General features: G+C 44.4%; 1 protein-coding gene, 1 long non-coding RNA gene and 1 other non-coding gene across 5 annotated transcripts in view; all 3 read right to left on the reverse strand.

Moving 5' to 3' along the window:
- Positions 1-11,721, reverse strand: part of utrn (utrophin) — a 149,767-nt gene extending 138,046 nt beyond the window's left edge. For both annotated transcript variants that reach the window (XM_031581994.2, XM_031581992.2), the window contains exons 1-2: positions 11,208-11,721; positions 9,169-9,351 (exon numbers count right to left, since the gene is read on the reverse strand). In XM_031581994.2, coding sequence (XP_031437854.1) covers positions 9,169-9,250 — 82 coding nt within the window. In that variant the 5' untranslated portion in view covers positions 9,251-9,351; positions 11,208-11,721. The remainder of the gene's footprint in view (positions 1-9,168; positions 9,352-11,207) is intronic.
- A 1,036-nt stretch (positions 11,722-12,757) lies between these two features.
- Positions 12,758-12,840, reverse strand: trnal-uaa. The gene has a single exon. It is a non-coding gene; the product is annotated as a tRNA-Leu (tRNA).
- Positions 12,841-19,956: 7,116 nt separating this feature from the next.
- Positions 19,957-20,376, reverse strand: LOC122133541. 2 transcript variants are annotated; one of them, XR_006152852.1, is made up of 2 exons: positions 20,203-20,376; positions 19,957-20,009 (listed from the first exon to the last, which is right to left on the reverse strand). It is a non-coding gene; the product is annotated as an uncharacterized LOC122133541 (long non-coding RNA). The 2 variants fall into 2 exon arrangements; XR_006152851.1 differs by having other exon boundaries at positions 19,957-20,016.
- Between the last annotated feature and the right edge of the window lie 5,395 nt (positions 20,377-25,771).

The raw sequence follows: 25,771 nt of genomic DNA on the forward strand, positions 1-25,771 counted from the left end.
GCACAGGGCAGAGTGAACAGAGAGGCAGAAGGGAAGGGAAAAGAGATGCACCAAAAAGTGCTAACTAATCTCTTCTTCTCTTTCTATGACCCCCCACCCCCACACACTAGGGATGGGCATAATTCATCGACGATCGATTAATTGATCATTAAGAATTTCTTCGATGAAATTATTTTTTCATCGATTAAAACATGTTCTCCTGCCTAGTGTGCGTGTAATTTATTTATTTTAGGGCTGTCAAAGTTAACGCGTTATTCTATGAGATTATTGTGGCGGAGATTAATGCAATCAAATATTTGAACGCAGTTAACGCAACTTTGTTTACTTCCGGTGCGCGTTGACCCATGGCACGAAACCGCCCCTTGTCTGCAGTCAGTTAGATAGAAGAGACCGAGACGGTAGTTGAAGATGGAGAGAGCTGAGGGATTGTTGGGCGGAAAGTTTCTGTTTAAGACGCAAAATGACAGAACAATCGACAAAACTAAAGTTGTATGTAGCATTTGTCAAGCTGAATGTAGCTATCACAGAAGCAGCTCGTGTTTAAGTTATCACCTTAATGCAAAGCACCCGACAGAAAGCAGTCCCAGGTTAGATGGTCGCCAACCCACACTCCACGACTTCTCTAGGAAATTAACTAGACCAGTCCGTGAAAAGGTTACCAACGCTGTAGCAGTTTAGGTTGCCGGTGACTGTCGGCCCATCAACATAGTTGAAGACGGTGGGCTGACTGAAGTGATTCGAATTGCTTCAGGGGACAATTCTTACGATTTACCGTCGAGGGGCACCATCGTGTCTCGCATACATTCCTTGGCTGATGGCGAGAGAGCACGAAAAAAATACAATTAAACAACAGTGTCTAAAATACACGCTGTCTGAAGTGATTACTCGTTAATTTATAAGATTTAGTCTTTAGAAGAAAACAAACTTTTAATCACGATGAATCTAGATGAACAAAATGTGAGATTAATTAGTTAGAGAGAAAAAAAGTTGTGAGTTGTCAGTTGTGTTTATGAGCACCGGCTTCTAGCTGTCGGCTCCGCTGCTTAAGAGTACAGCAGCGCATATTTTCAAGTGTAACCATTGAACGGATCCCGTTTAACTGCCACAAGAGTTGTCCATCTTGTAAGTTTAACTGCCACAAGAGTTGTTCATCTGGTAATAAAGATCTCAATGAGGAAACACGCTGTGTTTTTTCTATTTTCACTGCATTTTAATATAGCCTATAAATAGTGAATTTTAATATAAAAATATTAATGATTAATCTAAAATCGATCGTTAATTCTCCCGACGATCGATTAAGACAATTAATCGAATGCCCATCCCTACCACACACACTGTATAAACAACTCTCTCACACACACACACACATATACGTGCATTGGCTGTCTCTATCACTTGAACACATGCATACACACAGGAGGGGAGGAGCATGAGAGGAGAGAGGACAGGGTGTGTAGGGAGGTGTGAAGAGGGGAGGGGAGGGAGGGCAGGGGAGGAGAGAGAGGAGAGAGGAAGAAAGTTGGCTTTTTGTTTTCACTCTTCCTCCCACCAAAAGGAAGGAAAACACAGGCAGCCAAATTCACAGGATTACACCCTTCCGCTAACACAAACACACAGTCACACACACACGGGGCCTGGACATACGAGAGAGAACAGACAGAGAGAGAGAGAGAACAAGGGATGAAGAGAGGGATAGATGGAGGGATGGAAGGAGGGGAAGAGGAGCACATGAGTCATGGGAAGACAAGTGTTCTCATCTCTCCATTCTCCTCCCTCCCTGCCCCCCCCCCTCCTACAGACTGACATCCATCAGAGAAGGTCTTTATTTCCCAGAATTCCCCTGCCCACACAGAGCAGCTCTCAAGACTCCCTGCAATCCTTCCTCAGAGAGAGAGAAGGGAGGAGGAGGGATGGATAGAAAGAGAGGAGAGATAGATAGAAAGAATCAGGCTGTAGTAGGATTAACTGGGACTAACCCTAATTGACACTTAGCAACAGTCTTGAATTGCAACTCTTTCCTGTAACACTGACATGTCAAACACACACACACACACACACACACACACACACACAGACCAAGAGACATAAAAGAGCTCCTACACCTTTTATAAAGTCAGATAGCGACTTTGCTGTAACCCAAACGACAGGCCATAAAGGGAATGATTTACAGCATGGCCAAGAAGGATGCCACAAGGGTGGCTCCTTTTCAAAGAGCAGTGCCAGAATTGGTCTGGAATGTTTTAATTTTTATCCATCTTTTTATTTTTTACATTTTTTATAAATGCTGGACACAGAGGTGCTGATCTTAGAAGACAGCTTTTTGGCCGGACAAGGCGTCTTCTCAGAGCGACTCAAACTTTAAAAGCCATTTGGCCGTCTGCCTTCAATGGATTTGCGTTCACTACCGTCACTTTGACTTTTAATTTAATTCATAGTGTGTGTGTGTGTGTCTGTGTGTGTGTGTGTGTGTGCGCATGTGAGCATGTGTGTGTGTGCATGTGTGTGTGCATGCGTGTGCGTGTGTGTAACCTAGGCGTACTGCCCTCAAGAATCACATCTTTAGTGCCGTCCCAACCACTTTAAGTCTCTCTCCACGTCTGACAGTTGTCCTTTGGAGTAGGACCCAAAGACTGAGGCCACGTTTACACAGAGCCTGGATTGCTGGAAGCATTTTTGGATCCTGTACCTTTTTTTATCTCAATCACACGGAGCCGTGTCAAGAAAAATTTGCCTTTACACGGAAACGCTTGAGCGGAGCGGAGTGGTTGAATCTGCTGTAAAGACGTCATGGAGCATGCGCATAAAGTGACAGAAGACAGAAGTTCGAGATCCAACTAGCAATCTTCCGATTGCTGAACGACTTCTCTACCACCTGAACTCACTGTAACCACAGCACTCAAACAGGACAAGTTGGAATCGCGCACTTCGCCATAACCTTCGTTTGTGTTAAGTTACTGTTTTGAAACTTCCGTCTATAATAAAAATCTTTTCACGTCAGATTTGCTCATATAGGCTATTGCTGACACTTTTAAAAAACGGTTTTGAACAATGGTTTGATGCAAATAGATTAAACAGTGATAGATTAAAGTGTGGCTTGTTAATGTCATCCCTTTCCTAACCAGCTTCTTAATAACATTGATTTAGTTTATGTTGTTGCTGTTATGAGGTGATGCAGCGGGGTTAATAAGGGTTCAGGCTGAGGTTGCGAGGCGTTCACGTGGGGCAATTACGTCATCGGGTTAGAAAGTGTGCGGATCGGGCATTTACACGAACACAGACCCGCTGGCGGGTTCGAATCCACCCACTCTGGAGACCGGATTCAAAAGGTTGCGGATGTAGTGACCCAATCCGCTGGGTTTGTGTAAACGAGAGGCCGATCCGGCAACATTTCTTTTCCGGATTCAGGCAATCAAGGCTCCGTGTAAACGGCCCCTGAAGGTCTCAGCATAACAACCAGCCTAAGTGATTCTACAAGAGCTGTTAAGTGCTTCTAGTGTGTGTCCGTCACCCCTTTGGTGGTTAATGGCTATGGGGGGAGGGTCCATGTTATTAAAGGGCAAAGGACCAACTAATGTGTTTAACACTCTGGTGCGTGCGGTGACGTTTTATAAGCTTTGATTCGTACTGTATACAGATGTTCTCAGGTTTTTGGGCACATCTGACGGCTTTTTTCCTGAGTAAGCACCTTTGCAGGAGACGCTATCCATCCATCTGCTTTGACTGACAGGGAACGGCGTTTAGACATTTTAAAAAGGCCATGAACAGAACAGCTGTGCTGAACCCTGCATAATAAACAAACTAATCTAGAACGTAGAACTCAAGAATCTTGAATAATCTAGAACCAAGGTGTGGTTCTCCAGCTGTCTTCTAGCGCAACCAATATCCAAGGTAAAAAAAGTTCTTCTTATAATCCACAGGTAAAAGGTCTCATTGGCCCATACAAGAGTTCTCTAGGCCATCAGATCGATTATTTACTGACTAAAGGTTCCACGTGAGGGAGAGGAAGCAAGGGGAATGTACTTAGCTCCATGAAAACCATGAGGGACATTTTCCAAGGGTGGAACTGCTACGGAGGGGTATTTCTATTGTGTGTGTGTGTGTGTGTGTGTGTGTGTGTGTGTTTGTGTGTGTGTGTAACCATGGAGAACATTTTCTGCTCATCTGACTTGCACTGTGTGTGTACATGTGTATTCAAGTGTTTGCATGTGCACATGTGTCTGCAGGTGTGTATATGTGTACGCAAGTGTGTGTGTGTATGTGTGTGTGCGTGCATAGTCTGCTGGTGTGTATGCAAGTGCATGCGTGTGTGTTGTGTGCATGTTTCTGCTGATGTGCATGTATGTGTGTGTGTGTGTGTGTGTGTGGTGTGGGGACATGATGAGTTACTGTATGTTGTGGGTGTAACCCTGAGCCTGAGCTACTACAGTTGGGGCACTGGTGGCGACCCACCCTAGGAAGTGTTGCCAGGAAACATAGTGCTCAAATTCCACTCTCAGCCACATAAACACGCACGCACGCACGCACAGCTCCAGGGCTGGACTCAATTTAGTGATGGTGGAGGTCAGAAACACAAAACACAAATGCCATGGTAACAGCTGTCTGTGATAACACACACACACACACAGTCACACACACACTCCAGCAACACACAAGCCACCACAGCATGGCCATACAACACCAACACGGTTTAATGTTGTCTTCCCTTTCACACAAGTCTTTTTGTCTGTCCTGCCAAGCCCTGTCACAAGGCTATTCTTAGATGCCTTAAGTTCCCATTTCTGGCATGGGGTAGACCATCACAAAACACACACACACAACTCTGTGGAATAGGAGCTGGAAAAAACATGGAGATATGCTGCAGTGCAAGTTTTGAGCCAGCACAACACATCTGAATGAACATCCCTTCACAACTCTGCCATAGCTCGTCCGTAACTAATCAGAAATATGTGTTGCAATCATGCATATGCAGTGCAATGTTTCATGTGCTCTAACTAGTTTCCATTCAAACTGAGCTAAATTTTGTGTGTGTGTGTGTGTGTGTTTGTGTGTGTGTGTTGGGGAGGGGGGGTGCACATCTAATATTTCATCCAATGAAACTAGTTTACATTCAAAGTGGGCAGCTGTTCACTGCTGACCTCTATTGTGTAGCTTAATTACAGCTGGTGAGGACCCCGTCATCTCTATGACTGATGTCATGTGGCCTAACAGGAGCTAGCCCTGGGGTGTGTGTGTGTGTGTGTGTGTGTGTGTCCACTCCCTTCATGCGGCTTATTTGAATTGTGTCGTTATGTTCGAGTGCTAAGGTATACACAGTGAGGAAATGGGATGAAAGAAACAAACGAAAACCAACACTTTTAATGCAGTGTTTTACGTCTCCATTCACACAGACACACACACACACACACACACACACACACACACACACACACACACACACACACACACACACACACACAGAGTGAGAGGGCTGCACACACTTTCGAATAAATCAACACACAGCCTGTAATCACACACCACACTTACACACACAGCTCACACACCTGACATATGAGACAGACTGGACAGGGTAAGAAAGAGTGAGACCCAAAGAGAGACACAAATAGAAACACAAAGCAATCATACAATAAAGGGTTTCAAGAAAGATAGATATTGTCTGTGTGTGACAAAACAACATCTTTCTTTTAAACCCTCATACTATCCTGCAAAGGAGACAAAAACACATACAGACACAATCACACCCAGGGGGACAAATAACTGCAAGCATTCTGACACGCCCAAAGCATCCCTCCCAGACACACACACCAACTCGTGCACAAAAGTGGAATGTAACCCCCCACCCCACACACACACACACACACACACACACACACACACACACACACGTCTACTCAACACCTCAGAGGGGCAGGGTCATTCAACCCCAGGTAAACCATTAGACACACACTCTCTCACACTCTCTCTCTCATACTCCCTCTCCCTCTCTTTCTTTCCCTCTCTCTTGCCCTCAGTCTTTCCCTCTCTCTCTCTTGCCCAAAGGTGACCCAGCTTTACTAGGTGGGGAAATGTAACTGAACTCCACCATGTCTCCCTTTATTTGGTGGCTTTTTTTCACCGCTTCCCGGTGTTCTATTGCACACAGAGGCACGCCCACACACACACACACTACCATACACAACAAGGTCGAGGTTCTATCGCCAGGCCGCCATGACATTACCTAAAAAACCAACACACAAATGTTTCAAACACAGCCCCACAAACAAACACAAACACACACACACACACACACACACACACACACACACACACACACACACACACACACACACACACACACACACACACACACACACCTCAATTTTTAGGGCAGACCTGATTAAAGTGGTGGGTCGGGCATGTCAGTTAAACTAAGAATAGAGCTCATAGAAAGATGAGAATTCACACCTACTTATCTCCCTGTGTCTGTGTCTCATAAACACACACAGGCACACACTTTGGCTTGGATATCCATGTTTGGCTTCGTCTGTCTGTGTGTCTGTGTGTCTGTGTGTCTGTGTGTCTGTGTGTCTGTGTGTCTGTGTGTCTGTGTGTCTGTGTGTCTGTGTGTCTGTGTGTCTGTGTGTCTTTCACTTCGTTCCAACACAGTGAGACTACACTACCCATGATGTCCCTTGCTACTAGGGCCAGGCACGGATACTTTAGTCACAGCATCGATGATCGATCATGACAAAACAATAAATGCATGAATGAACATTTATCGAATATATATACTTATTTATACAACACTTATATATTACATACATGCAATGGTAACAGAGTTGACAGAACAACACAGCTACTAGCCGAAATGGTAGCCAAAGATTTGCTGGTGATTTACTGATCCCCTTGCAATACATGTCCTCGTTTTCTCTGTGGAGCAAATGCACATCCCTACTTTCTACACGTGGCTAAACAACCCATAACCCCCTCAGTTCTGCAGTAAAAATTACATGTCCCAAGTGTGTTACTGTACCATGACCTATAATATTATGGGCCTCAGAGCCAATGCCCAATCTCAACTGTCTTTCTGAGTTTGGTCAGTAGTAGCAACAGGACAATATGGCTAACTAAATTATGCTTTTTATTTTTCATTTTTGCTTTTCAGAGTTTAACTTCCTGACTGTTCGTCCGTGGGTGCCACTTCTGAACCCGTCCAAAACTGGCAGTGGACAGATGGAGTTACATGACGGTGGGGTTTTAGGCTAAATAGTCAAATTTAAGTGGGATTAAAAAAAAAATTTAAAAAAAGGATAATGTCTTTGTATCCCGTCACTGAAGGATAACGGACAGGAGGCCACAAATGCTTTTTTTTTTACCACAGGTCTCTCACTGCGATCAGACTGAGGGGTTATGAAATGAGAGATCATTCTGAAATGACAGGACAGAGAGAGAGAGTGAGAGAAACAATACCAGAGAAATGAATTAAGAGAGAGCGAGAAAGAGAGAGGAAGAGTGAGAGATTAATTAGATTGAGAGATAGAGAGATGACAGGAGAGAGACCAGGAGAGAGATAGAGATGAGTACAGGAGAGAGATGAGTACAGGAGAGAGAGAAAGAGAGAGAGATGATTACAGCAGAGGGAGAGAGAGAAGAGTACAGAAGGGAAGGAGGGAAAAAAATTAAGGAAAACCGGGATGAAAAAGTAAGGGAGGAAGAATATAATAGGATTTGTGAGATGAATTGTGAGAGTGAGAGCAAGTTAGTGAATGAATGAGTGAGTGGAGAGAGAAAGAGAAAGAGAAGAGAAAGGGAAGAGAAAGAGAAAGAAAGAACAAACAACAGCTACAGAAAAGGAAGGACAGTATGAAAGAGAGAGAGAGAATTGTAGTTGGGGGAAATGAAGAAGACAAGGAGAGGAAGAATGATGAAGAAATGAATTACAGTGGGTAAAGAAAAAAAGAGACAGACATTGATTGAGCTTCACAGGGTGTGTGACGCAAAACACAGAATAACCTCCCTCTCTCTGTGTGTGTGTGTGTGTGTGTGTGTGTGTGTGTGTGTGTGTGTGTGTGTGTGTAGCTGTGTGTGTGACTCTTTCCCTCTTTTCTCTTCTTTCACTCTCTTTCTCTCCCACTGAGTTAAAAGCAGGCCTCAAGTGCCAACTCAGAGAACATGACAGCTGCTGTTGCCAGGCAACCACAACAGTTGCAAGAAAAGCACTGTGGTCTGGATAACAGCCTAGGACCCAGCCTTCCCCAAATCCAGCGTTCCCAGATCTAGCATTCCCGAGTCCAGCCTTCCCAAATCTCAAATTCCCTGAGCACAGACAATAAATGGCTAACTACCACCCACTCCAAACCACAAAAGTAGAGTCGGGAATCAACTGTCATTTTACAGTGAAGCAGAAATTATGAGTCAAAGTGATTATCGGGTCATGCCACACTTGTGTGTTCTCAATCCAATTTTCCTAAACCTCCAATCACTGTGTAGCCATCAGTAATATGTGCAGATACACTGACACACACACACACACACACACACACACACACACATTTGGTAAAATGGTTGCTTTCAAGAGGAACTCAATCATAGCAATGAAATGCCAGTCTGTTAAATACAAGCTAATCAAGCTTCCGGTTCGAGGTCCCCCAGGTAAAATAACTGGTGTGGTCAACACAGATGCTGATTATGTTGCACCCCAACGCTCCAACACCTCGTCCAATGTCCAACAGAAATGCCCTTTCCAACAGAACAACCCCCACTCTCAACCTTGTGCTCAAAGCCCACAGATCAGCAAGCCAGAGCATACTTAGTCACCTCATTCTTCAAAACTCACTCACTCACATGAAAACACATGCTTGCTCACAAACACACACACACTGCCTCACACACACACACACACACACACGTTAGACAGAGTTGATGTACAGTCGGACAGGTTTTCGCTTGTTGAACACACTGTTCCTTTGCTGAGAGTGGATAACAATCTCTACCCACCCAACCACACACGCTTAACATACCCCACAGCGGTGTGTGTGTGTGTGTGTGATTGTAGTGCCATATGTGGATGTAGATGTGGAGTAGATGTCCAGGAGTTTGCCATAGTTGGACTAGGTGCTTGAAGCAGACTTCCAAACCCTGGTCCCTGCAGACCAGCAGAAACCCTCTCCTACTTATCGCTCATCCACCTACCTGATCTGCACTTGATGATGTCACTGAACTCGTTGTCAACTCCTCCCTCGGCGGTATCCCTGGGCGACGCGGCGTCGGCCATGTCTCCCCGCGTCCTTGGGCTGCTCCGCTAGCACTGGTCTGGTTTGAAATGTCCAGATAGATCCCGTCTCCTAGCCGGTCCCCCACAGGTTGCAACGTCACCTGTAAACAAAGACGTCCCAGTGAGTCTGAGCTTCACCTTCAGCCCCATCCAACTCCTAATTAAGATGCGAGATTCCAATCCCAGAACACTTTTCATCAAATTGCTCCTCACGGTCCACTAGCTGTCCATTCTGTGAGTGCGCTAAAAAAAAAACTCTGATGTTTGTACACAGTCCTGGCTCTGTCAATGAGAAACAAACATAGTGGCTCGGACTGAGAAATAAACAATTCCCGCCGATCAACACATTGCTTTGGGAGCCCAGAAGGGGGGGGGGGGGGGGGGGGGCATTTGAATGGCAGCTGCGCTCAAATATAAACAACCTTTCACCAGAGCTGCAAACTCTACCTTTAAACCCTATCCACACCAGCCTCTACAAGCTAATCTCACACCCAATCCCTGGCCACTCAAACTCTAACCCGACTGTGACTCCGATCCTACTCCCAATCCTGTCGAAAGTCCCCACCCAACCAAGGCTCTAGGCACAGACATCAAACTGTGACTCTGTCTTTGTCCAGACCTGGCTGTCACCCTAATCTTCTTGACTGCCTCCACCACACCCTAACCCCAAGCCTGGCTCAAGCCCAGGAGGCTGCCCCTGGTCAATTATAGTGTGCTGGAGCTGAAGGGCCTGAGGGGAAAAGAGGCCTGGGAGACGACGAGGTGACCACTGAGAAGGGTGGTGCAGTGTCACTACACAGGCATGCTATCATTAGCACATCTGTGGAGGCAAGGGTGGAGTCTTAAAGCACCACATCTGACAGAGGCTGTCAAGGAAAAGTGCAACACAGTGTGTTTGAGTATGTGAAAACTAAGTAAACGGAACCCTGAATGATGAGTGACCACGCACAATTAGAAGCACTGTATCAAACACACACACACACACACACTGCTGAATTAAGCTCGGTTGGACGGACCTCTCCACAAGTTTAGTTTTGCGAGGCCCAGCTGTCAAAACGGAGGTGACGTCACGCCGATAATGGTGGAATGTTGAGAGGTGACGCCTGGGGCGAGCAAAACGTGCAAGCGTGCGCGGGGCCTGAACAAACCTCCATGAAAGGCGCTATGGAGAGGGCCAGAAAATAAACAGCTCAGTCGCTGTTAGGGTGACGTCAGCTCCTAAAAGTAGAAATAAAAACCATTTGGCTACGATTTCAGTTCCCCTCGCCGGAGCCATGCCCCCTTCCCTCCCGCCGTGCACAGAGCTTCCCAAAAACAAGCGAGGCAGCAACTTCATCGAGGGTTCAATGACACAAACCACAATAGTCCGTCTGCATTTGCTAACTGTGGTCATGCCTCTACCTGGTAAAACAGGTAGATCAGCAATGTTGCACAGGGCCCAATGACTGTGTCCACTCGGAGGGCTGGGTCGTTTTCAGCTCGCTTCTCATCATGGGTCGTTTTAATCCGATCACAGTAAGCACCAACATGAGAACGATTTTGCGTGCTGACTCTTGACACACAAAACTCGCTGTGGCCACCACCCCTTGATTTCTCCCAGCCTCATGGTCACCAAGCACACATACACGCTCACATACAAATACACACACGCACACACAGACTTATACCTCCCACTATCTAATTACAATCTTTCACACGTTGCAGGATGAAGATAAATATCTTGTAAAGTATGTTAGATGTTCAATAGCCATTTGAAGTTTTCACTTAGAACTCTAAAAAAGGTAGTAATCTACTTTGATTGGACATATTTCCCAATTTCACTACAATAGGATCCAATATATCTTGGTTACCAACTAAGTTATTTGATGTGGTGTCGATCTGCATCGCTTACAAACAGTGAAGTGTTTTGTTATAGATTAATAGATAACTAAATGATCCGATAATAAGTAACTCCCACCTTACTGACAGTCCGGGGGTCTGAGCACAAGTCTCCCAAAAAAGTTTCGAAGAAATGAGCGAGGACCAGCGAGAAAGGTGAGCTATTTCCACGTTTGCTGTTCCCCTCGCCACGGCCTTCAAGACATTTTGAAACACATCATCACCGACTCTCGCAAACCCAGCCTCCACTTGTACGCGCTCCCAAAAATGTGTTGTGAGGAAATTCTCAATCAAAAGTCAGAGAATATTTCTTAGCTTCCTCCGCAGCGGCTAGTGTATTCGTCCACCGCTGCATGGACTGGATCGTGTTCCGGTTCTGAAGTATCGCCTTTGTAGACGGAAAAACGGCGCAAATGCAGCTTTATTCGAGCCCTTCCCGAACTTTGTTCCTGTTGCTGCTACCGTTCCCTTCCCCGCTGCCTTCGCAAGCCTGCAAAAAAACTTCACAAACGTAGAGATGGAAACATGGCGCGAGCGCTGTCACGTGACCGCGCACCCTGGCGACCAAGTTGGACTGGTGGTGCCCTCTCGTTAGGATAGAAAGTTGGGATGTGGCAGCGCACTCGTGCAAAGCCATGCACGTGAGCAAAGCAACGCTGCTTTACCGGCACCAACCGATTAATTTGGCCCCGACACAGTCATGGCACAAACACTGTATTGCCATGAAAACGATATTGATACTGACAGTTGATATTTAGGACGAATTTATGGAAAATTAGTCATGAAGCAAGGACTGTCACACTTTCATTGTACAAGGTTTTTTATTTACTATAGTTTTTTTTTAACATTTTTGACCAAAGTCGAATTGTATTAGGTGCCATTATGTTCAACAACATGTCTTACAATTTCACAAAGTATAGCTCAATGGTCAGAAGTTTGGAAAGATGCTGAGTGTTTTGCCAGGGAAGGGAGGTCTAAATCCAATCTCGTTTCTTACCTGTGAATAAACGTTCTTATGGTGCCCCCTGCCGGTCTTTGGCCGACATTTGACAAATTGACCCCTTCAACGAACTTTCAAGCAAAGTGTGTGTGTGTGTGTGTGTGTGTGTGTGTCCGGTGTAGTGTGAATCCTTGTCATCTGTGTGCTTCACATTGCATATTGAGGCCATGTGTGCATGTGACCCGAACCAGAGGTGTTCAATATTCTGCTGCTTCCTTAAATCGTTTCTGCCCAAGCCAGACACAAGTCGGATATCTGTATGTGCAACCTGCCCCAGACACCAGCAGGAGGCGATAGTGACAATACTGCTTCAATTTGATCATTGTTTTCATTTCATGAGTATGTCATCTGTCCATTTATAGGAATGTCCCCACCATGTATCCACTAAGGTAATTCATGAATTACATATGATACCACATATACCCTTTGTTAATGTTTAACTTCCACGATGGACACTCGTAATTATTTTCAATGATTTCGTATACAGGGATTGTCCTCAGTACGTGAAGCATTAGTTTCGATTTCATAACAACTCATTATAATCAACTGCGATGTGGACATTATCTATTGTGCATTCCTTCTTCAGTTATCCAACATGTGGTTCAACTATATGTGCTTCAAAATGTTTTTACCAGGAGTGGGGTTCGAACCCACGCGGACATATGTCCATTGGATCTTAAGTCCAACGCCTTAACCACTCGGCCATCCTGGTACATATAACTCCTACCAGAGGCCCCCCTCAATTTATAGAGCCCTCCTTCACATGTGTTTCAGTTTTGATATGTGAGGTTTTTCACCATGTCCGTTTTTGAAAGCGATTTTTGTCAGGAGTTTAGCGGGTTACGATACACTTGCCCCGTTCCCATTTCCCTGATTCAGCTAGCTAACGTTAGCAAAGAGTTCGCAGGACGCTAACGTTACAATGCCTAACATGAAATTTGAGACTAATGAACGCTGGCTGTGCCATATCAGAATTAAAATATTTACCCGCACTTATACATTTACATTTCGCCAGTATCACATTTTAAGAGAGCCAATTGACGTTGCCAGCTAAATCATCATTTATATTTCGTCATATCAAGGAACAAGCGAAATTCAAGTCTGCTAGCTAAGTAGCTAACGTTAGCTGACTAACATTAGCTAACCCTAGTTAATTTAGCTAATGTTAACCTGCGTAGAACTTACAACCATGAGTCTACCTAGTCGGTGTTTCGAGAATTAAAATTTGAATACACGAGCAGGTCAATGAGCAACCAAAATTCAACTTATCAAGCTGTCACTCTTAATGAGTTATCCCAACTTCGCAACTTTCCTGCGTCTGTTTTGCCATCAAAGCCACCGTCTCAAAACTATTAAAATATTAAATGTATTTATTACTTAATTTGATCAGTTTTGTAAGTTGAAAGGAGGACACTGCAGTTATCACATGCATATCATGTTCCATGGGATCTTTCATAGATTTCCAGGCGTCATAGTAAATCAATGCACCCAAACCGGATTCCTGTAATGCTCTGGTAAAAGGCATGATGACGTCACCTAAGCTATTTTACACCAGTAGAAACTGAACAGGTCTGATATGGTGGTTGAAGGCTATTTACCTCTGATGTCTTTCTATGTTTGTGTGTATGTCCCAAATATGTCTATATAGGCTCTCTGCATGTGTGTGTGTTACCCAAGCATGGCATGCTACTCTTTCTTAAGGACACCCCAGTTGGTAGACTCTGCCTCAGCAGTGCAGCAGAGCATGGAAGCCTCTTCACATACTTGCAGCCTAAACATGTGCATCCACTGTCCAGTGTGCCTTGTAGGACTGAGACTGAAATAAAAAAGCTCACCTTGACCCTGTTCTTTTTTAGAGATTTCATGAGATCTGGTGTTTTGTTACATTTACATTTACATTTAGTCATTTAGCAGACGCTTTTGTCCAAAGCGACGTACAAGGGAGAGAATATTCAAGCTACGAGCAATAGAACCTGGTGTAACAATAAATAAATACTACTTTACATTAGAAATATAACAAAATGAAATAAAAAGAAAGAAAGAGTGCAGAAGTGTAACTGCTGTAATTGCAAGTTACGCACTAGTCGAAGTGCCAGTTAGGACGGGAAGTGCTCTCTGAAGAGTTGGGTCTTCAAAAGCTTCTTAAAGGTAGAGTTTTGTACAAGCTCAACACTCCCCAACCCCCTGACCAGGGGCGTAACTATAGGGGGTGCAAGCAGGTGCGGCTGCAACTGGGCCCGTGGGGTGTCGGGGCCCGTAGCCAAGCCCAAAGATATAAATACGTCGTCCGACGGGCCCCCCCTCAGTCTTAGTACAGCGTCAAATTTTCTCGGATAATCTTATGTTCAATTACACGCTGTTTTTGAATTGACGGCAGTGTCAAATGCTATATATACACTTGAAAAGGTAAACTTATCTTAGTCATGGTTGTTATTATTTTTTGGGGAAAAGTAGCAATTTATAACAAAACCATATAGGCTATGTGTGAAATAAATGTACTTAATGTTGCACCTTTCAAGAACACTGAACATAAAAAGTTTAAAGGGAAAAAAAACACAATACAATAGGATAGCACTGGCAATTTATTCTCTCTCAAAGGGTATAGTAAAAGAAAGTTTTACATCCAATTTTTGGACTGAGGTTGCTAAAGCTATTAATTGGCCCTATGAAAGACCAAAAGGTCAAAGTAGTAGTGTGAAGCTACTCCGCACTACTTCATTTCAACCATTTGAAATTGAGACTTCACAATTTGCCCTCACTGATGAGGAGTGGACTTGGGTTCAAAAGGGCAAGGGGGGCAGATACTTCAATGGATATATATGGGAGGGTGTTTTTGCAGAGAAATTACTGTATATCCATACTGTGTATTTATGTTCAGAAGTCATTCATTTAGGACAGAAAAAATTAGATAAAGAAACACCCCATTCCTTACTTTTAATGGCTATTGTGCAAATAGGTAATGCAAGATGCAAGTAAAAATAACAACCACTGATTCAAAGAAGCCAGTTTAATGTGTCATATAGAGGGAAAATAGTACATTTAGGGGACAAACTGTCAGCCAGGCCATTTAGAATGCTAGAGAGAAAGTCAATAGCTAAAGCATTACAAAGTACATCTGCATACACATTTTACAAGAACTTATTAGTAAAGGCAAATTTAAAGTCGTTGGCATCATACAACAGGAGTGGAATTGGGACTAGTTCATCTATACTCAGAAAAATGAAATGGGAAGGACACCAGAGCTCATTCAATAACAGTGATGAGGTCATATCGTTACCAATAATAATGAATAAATTGTGTAATGAGGATATACATTACAAGCACATTAAAGGTTTTATACAGCTAATTCAGGTGAATCCTCTAAAAGTTATTTGTTTTAGAAGGTGGGATCAGGTTGTGGCATGATATGACCCAATCAACAAGTGCGTATTGGGATGCAACTGGAGGATTTGTTTTTACCAAACTTAAAACAAAAATAATTCTGTATTATGAAATCGTTTTGGCAATACCTTCAGCACCATTTATGTCTACACCTTTTATGATTACAGAGCAACACAGTCAAAATTCTTTAGAGCATTTTCTGAGAACAATTAGGGAATATGAATGGACAATATTTAAAAGCAACTCGCAGCCCATACAAATAATAGTGATCGATCAGTTGTCTTACTGAATGCCTCTCTAAAAGTTTTCAATAATGAATCTATGGACATGTATTTGAAGCGTTGTTGGAGAATCGTGAATGGCTTGGCCAAAGAAGATGACTTAAAATTAACTTGATTGAGAACATGCAAGTCACTTAATGCGACAATCAAGCGAAGTCAGCAAAAAACAATACACCACTAAAGACAGCAGGTATATGGTAGGCATGTACATATTCAGTGTATTCATAAATTCCAAAAATACATATATAATACAGACATAAGTTTATGATGTCTGCATAGTCCTTGGAAGTTAGCTCGAACGCAGTTGAGGAAAGCATTGGTAAAATCAAAACTAGTGTGCTCAAGTTAAATTACTGAAAATTTTGAAACAGCTGAGGATAATGAACTTGACGGCTATGAGGACAAATGTTTTCAACAAATTCGTTCCCAAGCAAAACTATACGAAACTTAACAAGGACATGGAAAAAATATGTATTATGCTCCAATGTTACTGGAAAAATATATGTTCCACGAGTGGCACGAGCTGGAGGTCAGGCTGGACGTGTGGCACCTCATGCGACGCTTCGCGAGGGGTGTCACCACTGACAGCCACCAACTCTACGGCCTCTTAATGGCGAGGCTGTCGTTTTGAATGTGAGGACGGCGACGTCACCCGCCTAACAGAGGCCAAGCAGTCCAAGGAGGGGAGGGGCGCCCACATCAAGCTGTCCGCCAAGGAGCTCGCCCGTCACTGTCGGCGCCGCACTAGGGGTGTGGCCGAGACGGAGCGGCTCCTTCAGGAGGCGGAGGACACGATAGCCGTCCCGTTGATCGACCGCCAGGATGGAGGGGATCTGGAGCACGCAGCGCCGGCACCTCGACTGCATCCAGGACCCTGCGGGAGTGGAGCTCTACACCCAGACGGGGGAGCTCACCAAAGGTGGGGTGCGGCTCCCCATCTACAGGTGCGCCAGAGGCTCCACTTCCCTGGAGTCGTTCCACCTGCACCTGTGCCGCTTCATACCAGGTAAGCCTTTTCCTCTCCCTCACAGCGTGGCGGGCGAAAACATACACGTACAACTGGGCTGACCTTTTGCTCACTCTAACCACGTTGCTCTCTGTTGTTTAGGTACATCTGCCAGTGACCTCCACTTCCAGGTGTACCTGCTGGAGGGCCTGGTGCAGTGGAACAAGAACCGTGGCAGGGCAGCAGTCGAGGGAGGACAACGCCCGGCGTTGCGTTGCTTCAGTGCCCCGCTGCAGCACAGCTTCAACCAGCTGACCCAGGAGTTCCTGGGGCGCACGCTGGTTATAAATTACACCAAGCCCGGGGAGGACACAGGTAAGTTGTAAGATTGCTTTGCTCCTACCTTGTGCAGTCTTATCATGTCAGTCAGATGTATCTGCCTGTGGACGCCTCTGGTCTGGCTGCCACCATCAGAGGGCCGCTGGCCCTGTCATGGAAAAAGGTGTCCGGGTGCCAAAAGGGGTCCGGGTGATGTAATATTGGCTTTCGAACGACTCTTGAGTGACAGTTGCTATACCAACGGTAGCATTACGTCACCCGGACACTTTTTTGGAAGTGACAGACTTGCGCTGCATTAAATACCTCAATAACGCCATTTACCCCAGAGCATCTACAGCTTGCCTGTATTTTACCTGCCATAAACCAAGCAAAACAACCATGTGCTTGATGTTTGACTGTGTTAGGAAAGTTGTTGACTTGCTAGTTTGTTATAGTATCAAAGTAATCAAATTTCAGGTTCGCGCTAGCATCTTGTTAGCGATTAGCAATTCCTTTGTTGTGTTGCTCTAAGAAAGTCCTTAATGTGTTGTGATTATTAGACATGTCTGACGGCACCCACAATTACATTTTCACAAAACAGGGAATTGTTTGCAGCACCTTTAACTGTAGAGCACAAATGAGTAATTGCTAATTGCTAATTGCTAACGAGATGCTAGCAGCGAGGCAGGTGTAGCTAAAACTACAGCTTAGTCTCTTAATATTGTGCCTAAAAGGACACTATGTAACCCGGACACTTTTTGGCTATCAGTCAGATAGTCTCAAGAGTTGTTCGAAAGCCATCAGCTGCTTTTTAGTCGCTTAATATTGGCTGCCAGTCTCCTGTAAGTAAGCACATAGGCGTAGCCACTAGCATCTCGTTAGCGATTAGCAATTCCCCCGTTGTGCAACAATCTTAAGCGACTAAAAAGTAGCTGATGGCTTTCGAACGACTCTTGAGACTCACTGACTGATAGCCAAAAGGGGTCCGGGTTACGTAGTGTCCGTTTAGGCACAATATTAAGCGATTAAAAAGTAGCTGATGGCTTTCAAACGACTCTTGAGACTCACTGACTGATAGCCAAAAGGCGTCCGGGTTACGTAATGCTAGCGTTGGTATAGCAACTGTCACTCAAGAGTCGTTCGAAAGCCATTGTGACGTCGCCCGGACCCCTTTTCGCAGCCGGACACCTTTTTCCATGACAGCCCCGGAGCTCCTCCTCCTCCTCAGCCACCCCGTCCACCAGCGCTGGTGCCACGAGCGCCCCCTCCACAGCCACCACTGCTCCACCCGCCAGCTCCTCCGCCCCTGCTGTAGCAGTTCCACGCTCCACCCTCTGGAGGTGGAAGGTCCAGCAGGAGAAAGAGCGTCGTGCTGGGAGGAAGGCCAAGACATTAAACAACACAGGAAGGCCTCCCAATTCAACTGCCGGCACTGTGGCCAGCCTAAGACTAAAGAATATGGCCACAGCCGGCATGCGGGGGAGGCTTTCTGCTCCCGGGCCGACGGAAGGACTTTAGAGCAGTGGCTGGAGGAAAAGCGGGCAGAGCGGCGGGCAGCTCCCCCACCCCCAACTGAATAGTTGTAAATAGTTTTTGATAAATATATGTCTATAAAAAAATGTTTGTGTTTAAATGTGTTTCAAGTCTTTTATTGTCTGATGCACACAAGTACTCTGAACATAAATTACACAGATGATAAACATACAATAAACTTTAGTTTGACGTGTGACTACATGCTATGTGTTTCTCTGTTGCGCAGATCACCAAAATGCTTGCAGGCGGTGCTGCCGGGACGGCTGCCTGGGTCACGAACGTTAGCAAAGAGTACGAGCAGGTGCTTATGTCCTCGCCGCAGCCGACTGGACAGGAACGGCTGGTACTTCCTGGCCACCGAGTGCCTGGAGTGCGGTTCCTGTCACAAGAAGGTGGCGGGCTGGTTGCAGGCCATCTTAGAACAGCTGGACAGAATCATGAGGAGTTTCCTGCTGTTCTCACGTACAAGTAAGATATTGAGATGTTTTGAAACAGCAATGAAGCAAATAATTTGTTCTCTCTCTCTTGTAACCCCTGATTTCCCCTTCTCTACCCAGGTTGTCCTGCGACAGGGCATGATGATGGAGCGTGGTCAATGCTGGACCTTTCCGTGCTCCGGGTCCGACACCACAGGCAGTGTCACCAATGCACCCAGTGCCCAGTGTACCCTGGCTGGACGAGACAAAAGCCAGGGTCACATTCATCTGTGGTGAGAGCTTAATCCCAATAACAGCAAGTGGGAGATTTATCTTAACTAAAAAAAATGTAACTGAAACAATTCTTCTGTGTTCATTGGACAGTGTCATTTATTACAAGCTAGGAGTTAGGTTTTCAACGTTGCAAACTTCCAAGGCTTACTGGCATGAGATTGATGAAGACTGATCAAACCTTTTGACGCAAGATTAATTTATTTGGATTTGCCAGAGACAGGACTGAGGTCGATGACATCTGGAAAAACTATAAATCTCCATGAGACAGGGATGACACCAATAAGGTTACAGCCTACCTCGAATTCTTTCATAAATGACATTGGCCGGGATGATAAAAAACAGCGAGTCAACCACTCTCCTAACTCAATCAAACATCGGGCAAGCACAACACATGACATAGCAAGACAGCTAATGTGTCATACTGACCAGTCCAAAAGAAAGAAAGGCCAGCTTGGGCATCCTTTTATAATCTTTCGCTCTCGCCAACAAGGCTCTTGCCCAGGCAACTCTCCTTTTCTCTTCCTATCCACTGACATTGAAGGAACTGTAGGGTGATGTGGTTCGGGGGGAGTGAATGTTGGGTGAGCAGACAGAGTCTCGGTCAGAAGACCCGAACGGCAAGGAGTGGAGTGAGAGAATGATGCAAGAGAGAAGGCAGGTTGGATGTAACACCAGTAGTTTTATTTCCTTTTTTGTTAGCTTGATCTTTATTCTGTGTGCTGCATCAAAAACATAAACAAAGAAACAATACAATTAAATTAAATAACGGAATGGTCAATCAAACAACAAACAATTCTACATGGCTCCTGGCACATGTTTGAGAACAAAGGAATTGGTCAACATAGCACGTCACAAAAGGCATACAAATTAAACAATCAAAAGGATGAATTGAATTGACCACTCACGTTAACTGGAATACGCACACTTCAGGATACGGTGGAGTACTGGCAGGGAGTGGAAAAAGGTGAACTGCCAGGGGAGCAGACTATTTATAGTCTCCGCCCCCTTAGCCAGCAGGTGAAGTTCGATTGAGTCCAGCAGATTCACCAGACATTTATAAATAAATTAACAGAAAAAAAGCCCAGGTTCCAGGGAGTCTTTTCACACATCGTCTCTAGTGTTGGCGTGTGGTGGTGGTGCTGTCATGCCAAATAGCGTCTGGGCATCTGATGATATCCATGCTGCATCTGGACTCCTTTTCTAGCTAGCGTTAGCTATTTAACGTTATCTTTCTCTCACTCTCTATCCGTCTATCCATGCAGATAGCTAACTAATGTTACCTAACGTTATCTATCTATCTATCTAGATAGATGTATTTAATAAATGGTTGGCTAACTGGCTCGCTAACAAGATTACGCTATGTTAAAATACACTTGTTAACTAGTACAAAGTAATTGTAAATAATATAAATGATATTCATGAAGTTGATGTTTTCGGTCTCCAGGCGGTTGTTTTGCTAGGTTTCTTGCACTCGACCCATACATGCGCTAGCATGTTCTGACAACACCTAGGTCGTCTGACTTCCAAAAAAGTGTCCAGGTTATGTAATGCTAGCGTTGGTATAGCAACTTTCATTCAAAAGTCGTTTGAAAGCCAATATGACGTCAACCGGACACCATTTAGCATAACAGTGCCATTAAGAATTAAGTAATTTACACGAGAGGTCTCGCGCCCTGTACCCCAAAGTAGTGCAATACCAGGCGTTCTGTGCAGCGTTGCCAACTTTGCTAGCTCTCCCAAAAGTCGCTGTACTCAGCTCTCGTGAGATCGGTTGTAACGTGAACTGCAGAACGGGACATGTGAGATGGTTTATCAGTGCTGTCAACACATTAATCCACCAAATGACAAAAAAAAGTTGCTAGATTTGTCTCTAGTCGCTTTTTGCTAATTAAGTCGCCAAGGGTGTCTGGAAAGTCGCCAGATATAGCGACAAAGTCGACAACTTGTCAACACTGGTTCTGTGGCAGTGACACAAATTACATTCTCAATATTACAAGTCAGTGTACCACCAAACTGATTTTGAAGCTGTTATCTCAAGGTTAAAATGTTGCACAATGTTACTTTACTCAGACATAGCTCAGTTACAAAATATTCATACAATGAGATTTGATTTGCTACAACATAGTCACATGACAAGGAGAACAAAACAGGCAAAAGGCAGGAGTGCAACAAGACAACAAAAGTACAGTTTTACAGCAGTCAACATAAAGAGTAGACCTTGACTGTTTGTTAACATAAGTAAAAATCCATCGATTATTAATTTGTGATGTTTAATCTGTTCTAGCGTGACTTCACATTATTTACAACAATTATTCATTATTGATTAATATACAGCAGCACTGCTCAAACACAAGTGTAATCGGTTGCTATTATTCTACGGTTTACGCCAACGTGACATTGTAAAAAAGCAACCACTCCAACATGTCTAATGAAGGGTCGTTTGATAGATCAGTAGAATTGATTGGTGACTGAAGCTTTGTCTACCGATGTTACCGCTGTAACGTTGTGGTAGGGATACATGCCAGCGAACCAATCCGCTCACTTCGCTTTGAGTGGGCATGTTGAAATAGCGTAACAAACTGGACTAGCAAGCTAGCCAGCTAGTAGGCTATCTAGTCACTTGTCGTTATAGAAGAACTGTCATTCTGTTAAAAAAAGCACAGGATTAAATATCTAACATCGAGGAACAACAACAACCCCTTGCAACACCCTCCAAGCATTTCTTTTTTGTAAATTAAAAAACCGAACGACGCTAAGTCCTGCAACTTTCAAACCGTCTCAGACAACACCAAACAATCTGATTGGCCGCTGCTGGCGAAATTTACTTCTCATTTGCATAGCATTAAACCTTCCAACATTTTTCGCTCGCTACGCCCAATTCGCTCGTCTGTGTCACAATCGCCTGCCTCCAACAGAAATAAATGGGATATAGATTTTCACTTCACTATCATGTATGCGGCCCGTTAGACGTTAGCGCTTAACAGCAGAGGAAGCCCTAATCTCCAATTTGCGATTTCACATTGTTCAAAAACAAAACCTTAAATCAATTTGACGCAATACCCACCCCTAGTTCTATGTTAGCTAGGTAACGATATTACCTACAATTTCCATTTTGAACATTAATATGTAAATAGAGAAAATGAAAGAAAAGAACCCATGGCGATAAGCTTTCCCATCTGCAGACTATATATATATATATAAAAAGCTCATGCACATACGAAATTTGTTATCTTGCTAACAGAAGCAGCTCTTGTGGTCTGAAACCACTGAATTGTTTCCTAAGTGTAATAGGCTAGTGTGTTTCAATGCGACTTGCTCAACAGTTTGAGAAGAAAGTAGGTTAATGTCACATAAAACTTTTAACAAATGCCAGTAGATGATTTTAGTCTGGGAATCATCATTCGTGGTCGAACAGTGTCATAGATTCGCGAACTTCCCAAGGCAGAGAGGTTGTGAAGGTACTGAACACCTTATTTCAGAGCAGTTAACTACTACTGAGCTGGTCTATGGAGCACCTCATATGAAGAAGCCCCAGATCTCTTTTTTAGAGATCTGGCTCCTCCTCCTCTTTCCTGTATGTCACGGTCTTGTTTATCCAATCAGAATTGGCCATGCCAAATGGGGTTTCTGTCCCACCTATTCCTGTGTAGTTCTTTTACTCTTTCTAGATCTTCCACAATTATCTTACCTTCATCTTTATTTTGGTTAGTTATATTGACTAATCCTGCGATAATGGTGGCCAGTCAGTTGACAATACTGACGGTTTCTGGGGTGTTCCTGAGATAATGATGGTGTCCCGCCCTCCTTGGTGTAGTTTATAGAGAAACATTGTTAGAGCCATTTTGTTCAACTGTTGCTTCTGTTTCCCTAGATGTCCATGTTCCAGCATCAGTAATTCAACTTAACATTCATTTCTAACTTAAAATACAACATTGATGCACCCACTGACCAAATAAACGTGACATTAAAAGACAGCACATCGCCTATAGTTTGATTGAGTGCTCCAGGTAGGGCTCTCAGGGCTTCTCCAGAGGATATATATACCCTCTCTAAGCACACCTGAGTCAAGTCCATTAGACCATGTGCGCTCAGCTAATCAAGAGTGCCACTGCTGAATACAGTTAGGTATGCAGAATCAGGAAAGATGGATGCATATCAGGAGAATCTCAGGAGCAAAATTGAGAGCTCATCAGTAGCCATCTTGATTAGATGACCATGTATGATTTATTTAAACACGTCTGATACTAATCAAGGGCATTTTAAGGACACAGTGTTTGGAGGCTCTTGAAGCTATCGGTTGGCTAGTAGCCTAACACTGGACTCACACGTACGCGTTGGAATGCGTTGATCCAACGGATGGCGGAGGAGTCTGGCGCATGGGGTTGTGTTGATAACAGAGACATTATAGTGAGATTGACAGGTCAACAAACCAATTACGCCACTAGCAAGCTGTTTACCTTGTGAGTAGTAGCATGCTAACATTAGATAGGTGTCTCAGACACCTCGCAAATCCTATAATTTTTCAGTTACAATAAATGGGTTTTTACAGTTTGTACAGTGTCTAATTCTTCCTCTATAACTTAAAAAAAATCTAAGCAAAAAAATGTCAAACTAACAACTTTAAGGCGCAAATACGACCATCTATGAAGTTTGGTCCGGCATTTTTTTTCTTTTGAGCTTCGCGCTCTTTAGACGTGAGCATAAACGCAATCTGATTGGCTAGCGCCCGTGCTGTCAGTTATGCATGAAAGGAAGTTTGATTGGCTGACGCATGCGTTGCCTCTCAAAGTTGAAAATTGTTCAACTCTTGCTGCAAGCAACGCATGAAACGCAAGGCAACGGAACCCAATGGCGACACAATTCAGTTCGGTAAAGGATGACGTCAACCTTGACGGATCAACGCATTCCAAAGTGTACGTGTGAGTCCAAGGTAACACACCCCAATGGAGAGCATGGATCATGTAGTACCAGAAGTATAGAGTACCAGAAGTATAGCTAGAAGCTACAATACAATACTTCAATACACAAGGTTATGATACAAGAATAAAGTGGCTTAAAGTGTTTAAGGAGGGGGTGGCGATCTCACCACACTGTCAGTGTCTGACACAGCATTCACACCTTTGCGTTGGAATGCGGTGACGTCATCCTTTGCCGAACTGAATTGTGGCTCCGTTGGGTTCCCTTGCGTTTCATGCTTTGCTTGCGGCAAGAGTTGAAGAATGTTCAACTTTTCGTGAGGCAATGCATGTGTCAGCCAATCAAATTGCCTTTCATGCATAACTGACAGCACAGGCGCTAGCCAATCAGATCCCGTATATGCTCACGTCTAAAAAGCGGCAAGCTCAAAAAAAAAGATGGCGACCAAACTCCGTAGATGGTCGTATTTGTACCTAAAAGTTGTTTGTTTGACTTTTTTTTGCTTAGATTTTTAAAAAGTTACCGAGAAATAGACACTGTACAATGTAAAAACCCCTTTATTGTAACTGAAAAATACGTTTGATAGGATGTGCGAGGTGTCTGAGCTCCCTACCTAATGTTAGGATGCTACAGCTTACAAGGTAAGCAGCTTGCTAGTGGCGTGATTGGTTTGTTGACCTGTCAATCTCACTATAACGTCTCTGGTATCAACAGAACCACACGCGCCAGACTCCTCCTCCTCCGACATCCGTTGGATCAACGCATTCTAACGCGTAGGTGTGAAAGGTCTGTAACACTGCCCTCCTTGCTGCTGCCTTGGACCCCAGGTTCAGAAAACTGAAGTTCTTGCCTTCAGAAGAGGTACTTAAGGTCCAAAGCACCATTAAAAAAAATGGCACTTACTATCAAAAGGCAAGCAAGGGGAAATGAATCCCCTAGCAACATTGCAGAGGACCGCCCAGCTACTCAAACCAAGGCTATGTCTACTACCGGACACTTGAGCACTTCGAGCACTGACTTGCAGTGCTTAGGGCGCCACACTGACAAAACCAGCAGAATTCAGTGCACTGAAAGTACCCGGATGGCGCACTGCAAACGGGCAAAACATGCAGTGTGAAACGATAGACACTACTGGCCCTAAACGGGCGCCATCTTGGCTACGTAGCGGAAGAGGAGGAGCCCTCTCGCCAGCTTTTCATTTTATTTCTAAAACAATGGCAGACGAGATGGCTACGGTAGCACAAGAGGTAGACCACGAACCTACAGACCGTAAATGTAAGTATCAGCGGTAATTAAACATTGTACTGATATTAAAATGTACTACTAACATGCCATTCTCAGATTAAAGCCAGCGACATGAGTATTTGGTGGCGTTAACGATGTATATGATGTATACCGACTGTTAGCATACCTAGCTAGGTAGCATTAGATGCCATTGGATCTGCATGGCAGTTATGATAAGCTAGCTGGCTAATCCACCACCCGGTCCTCTTTGCCAGTCCGACGAAGGTGCACTTTTATCGGACACTTTTAGCTTGACGAGCAGGGGGAGGTGGC

The sequence above is a fragment of the Clupea harengus genome, chromosome 15 (genome assembly GCF_900700415.2).
Source record: "Clupea harengus chromosome 15, Ch_v2.0.2, whole genome shotgun sequence".
Classification (NCBI taxonomy): Eukaryota; Metazoa; Chordata; class Actinopteri; order Clupeiformes; family Clupeidae; genus Clupea; species Clupea harengus.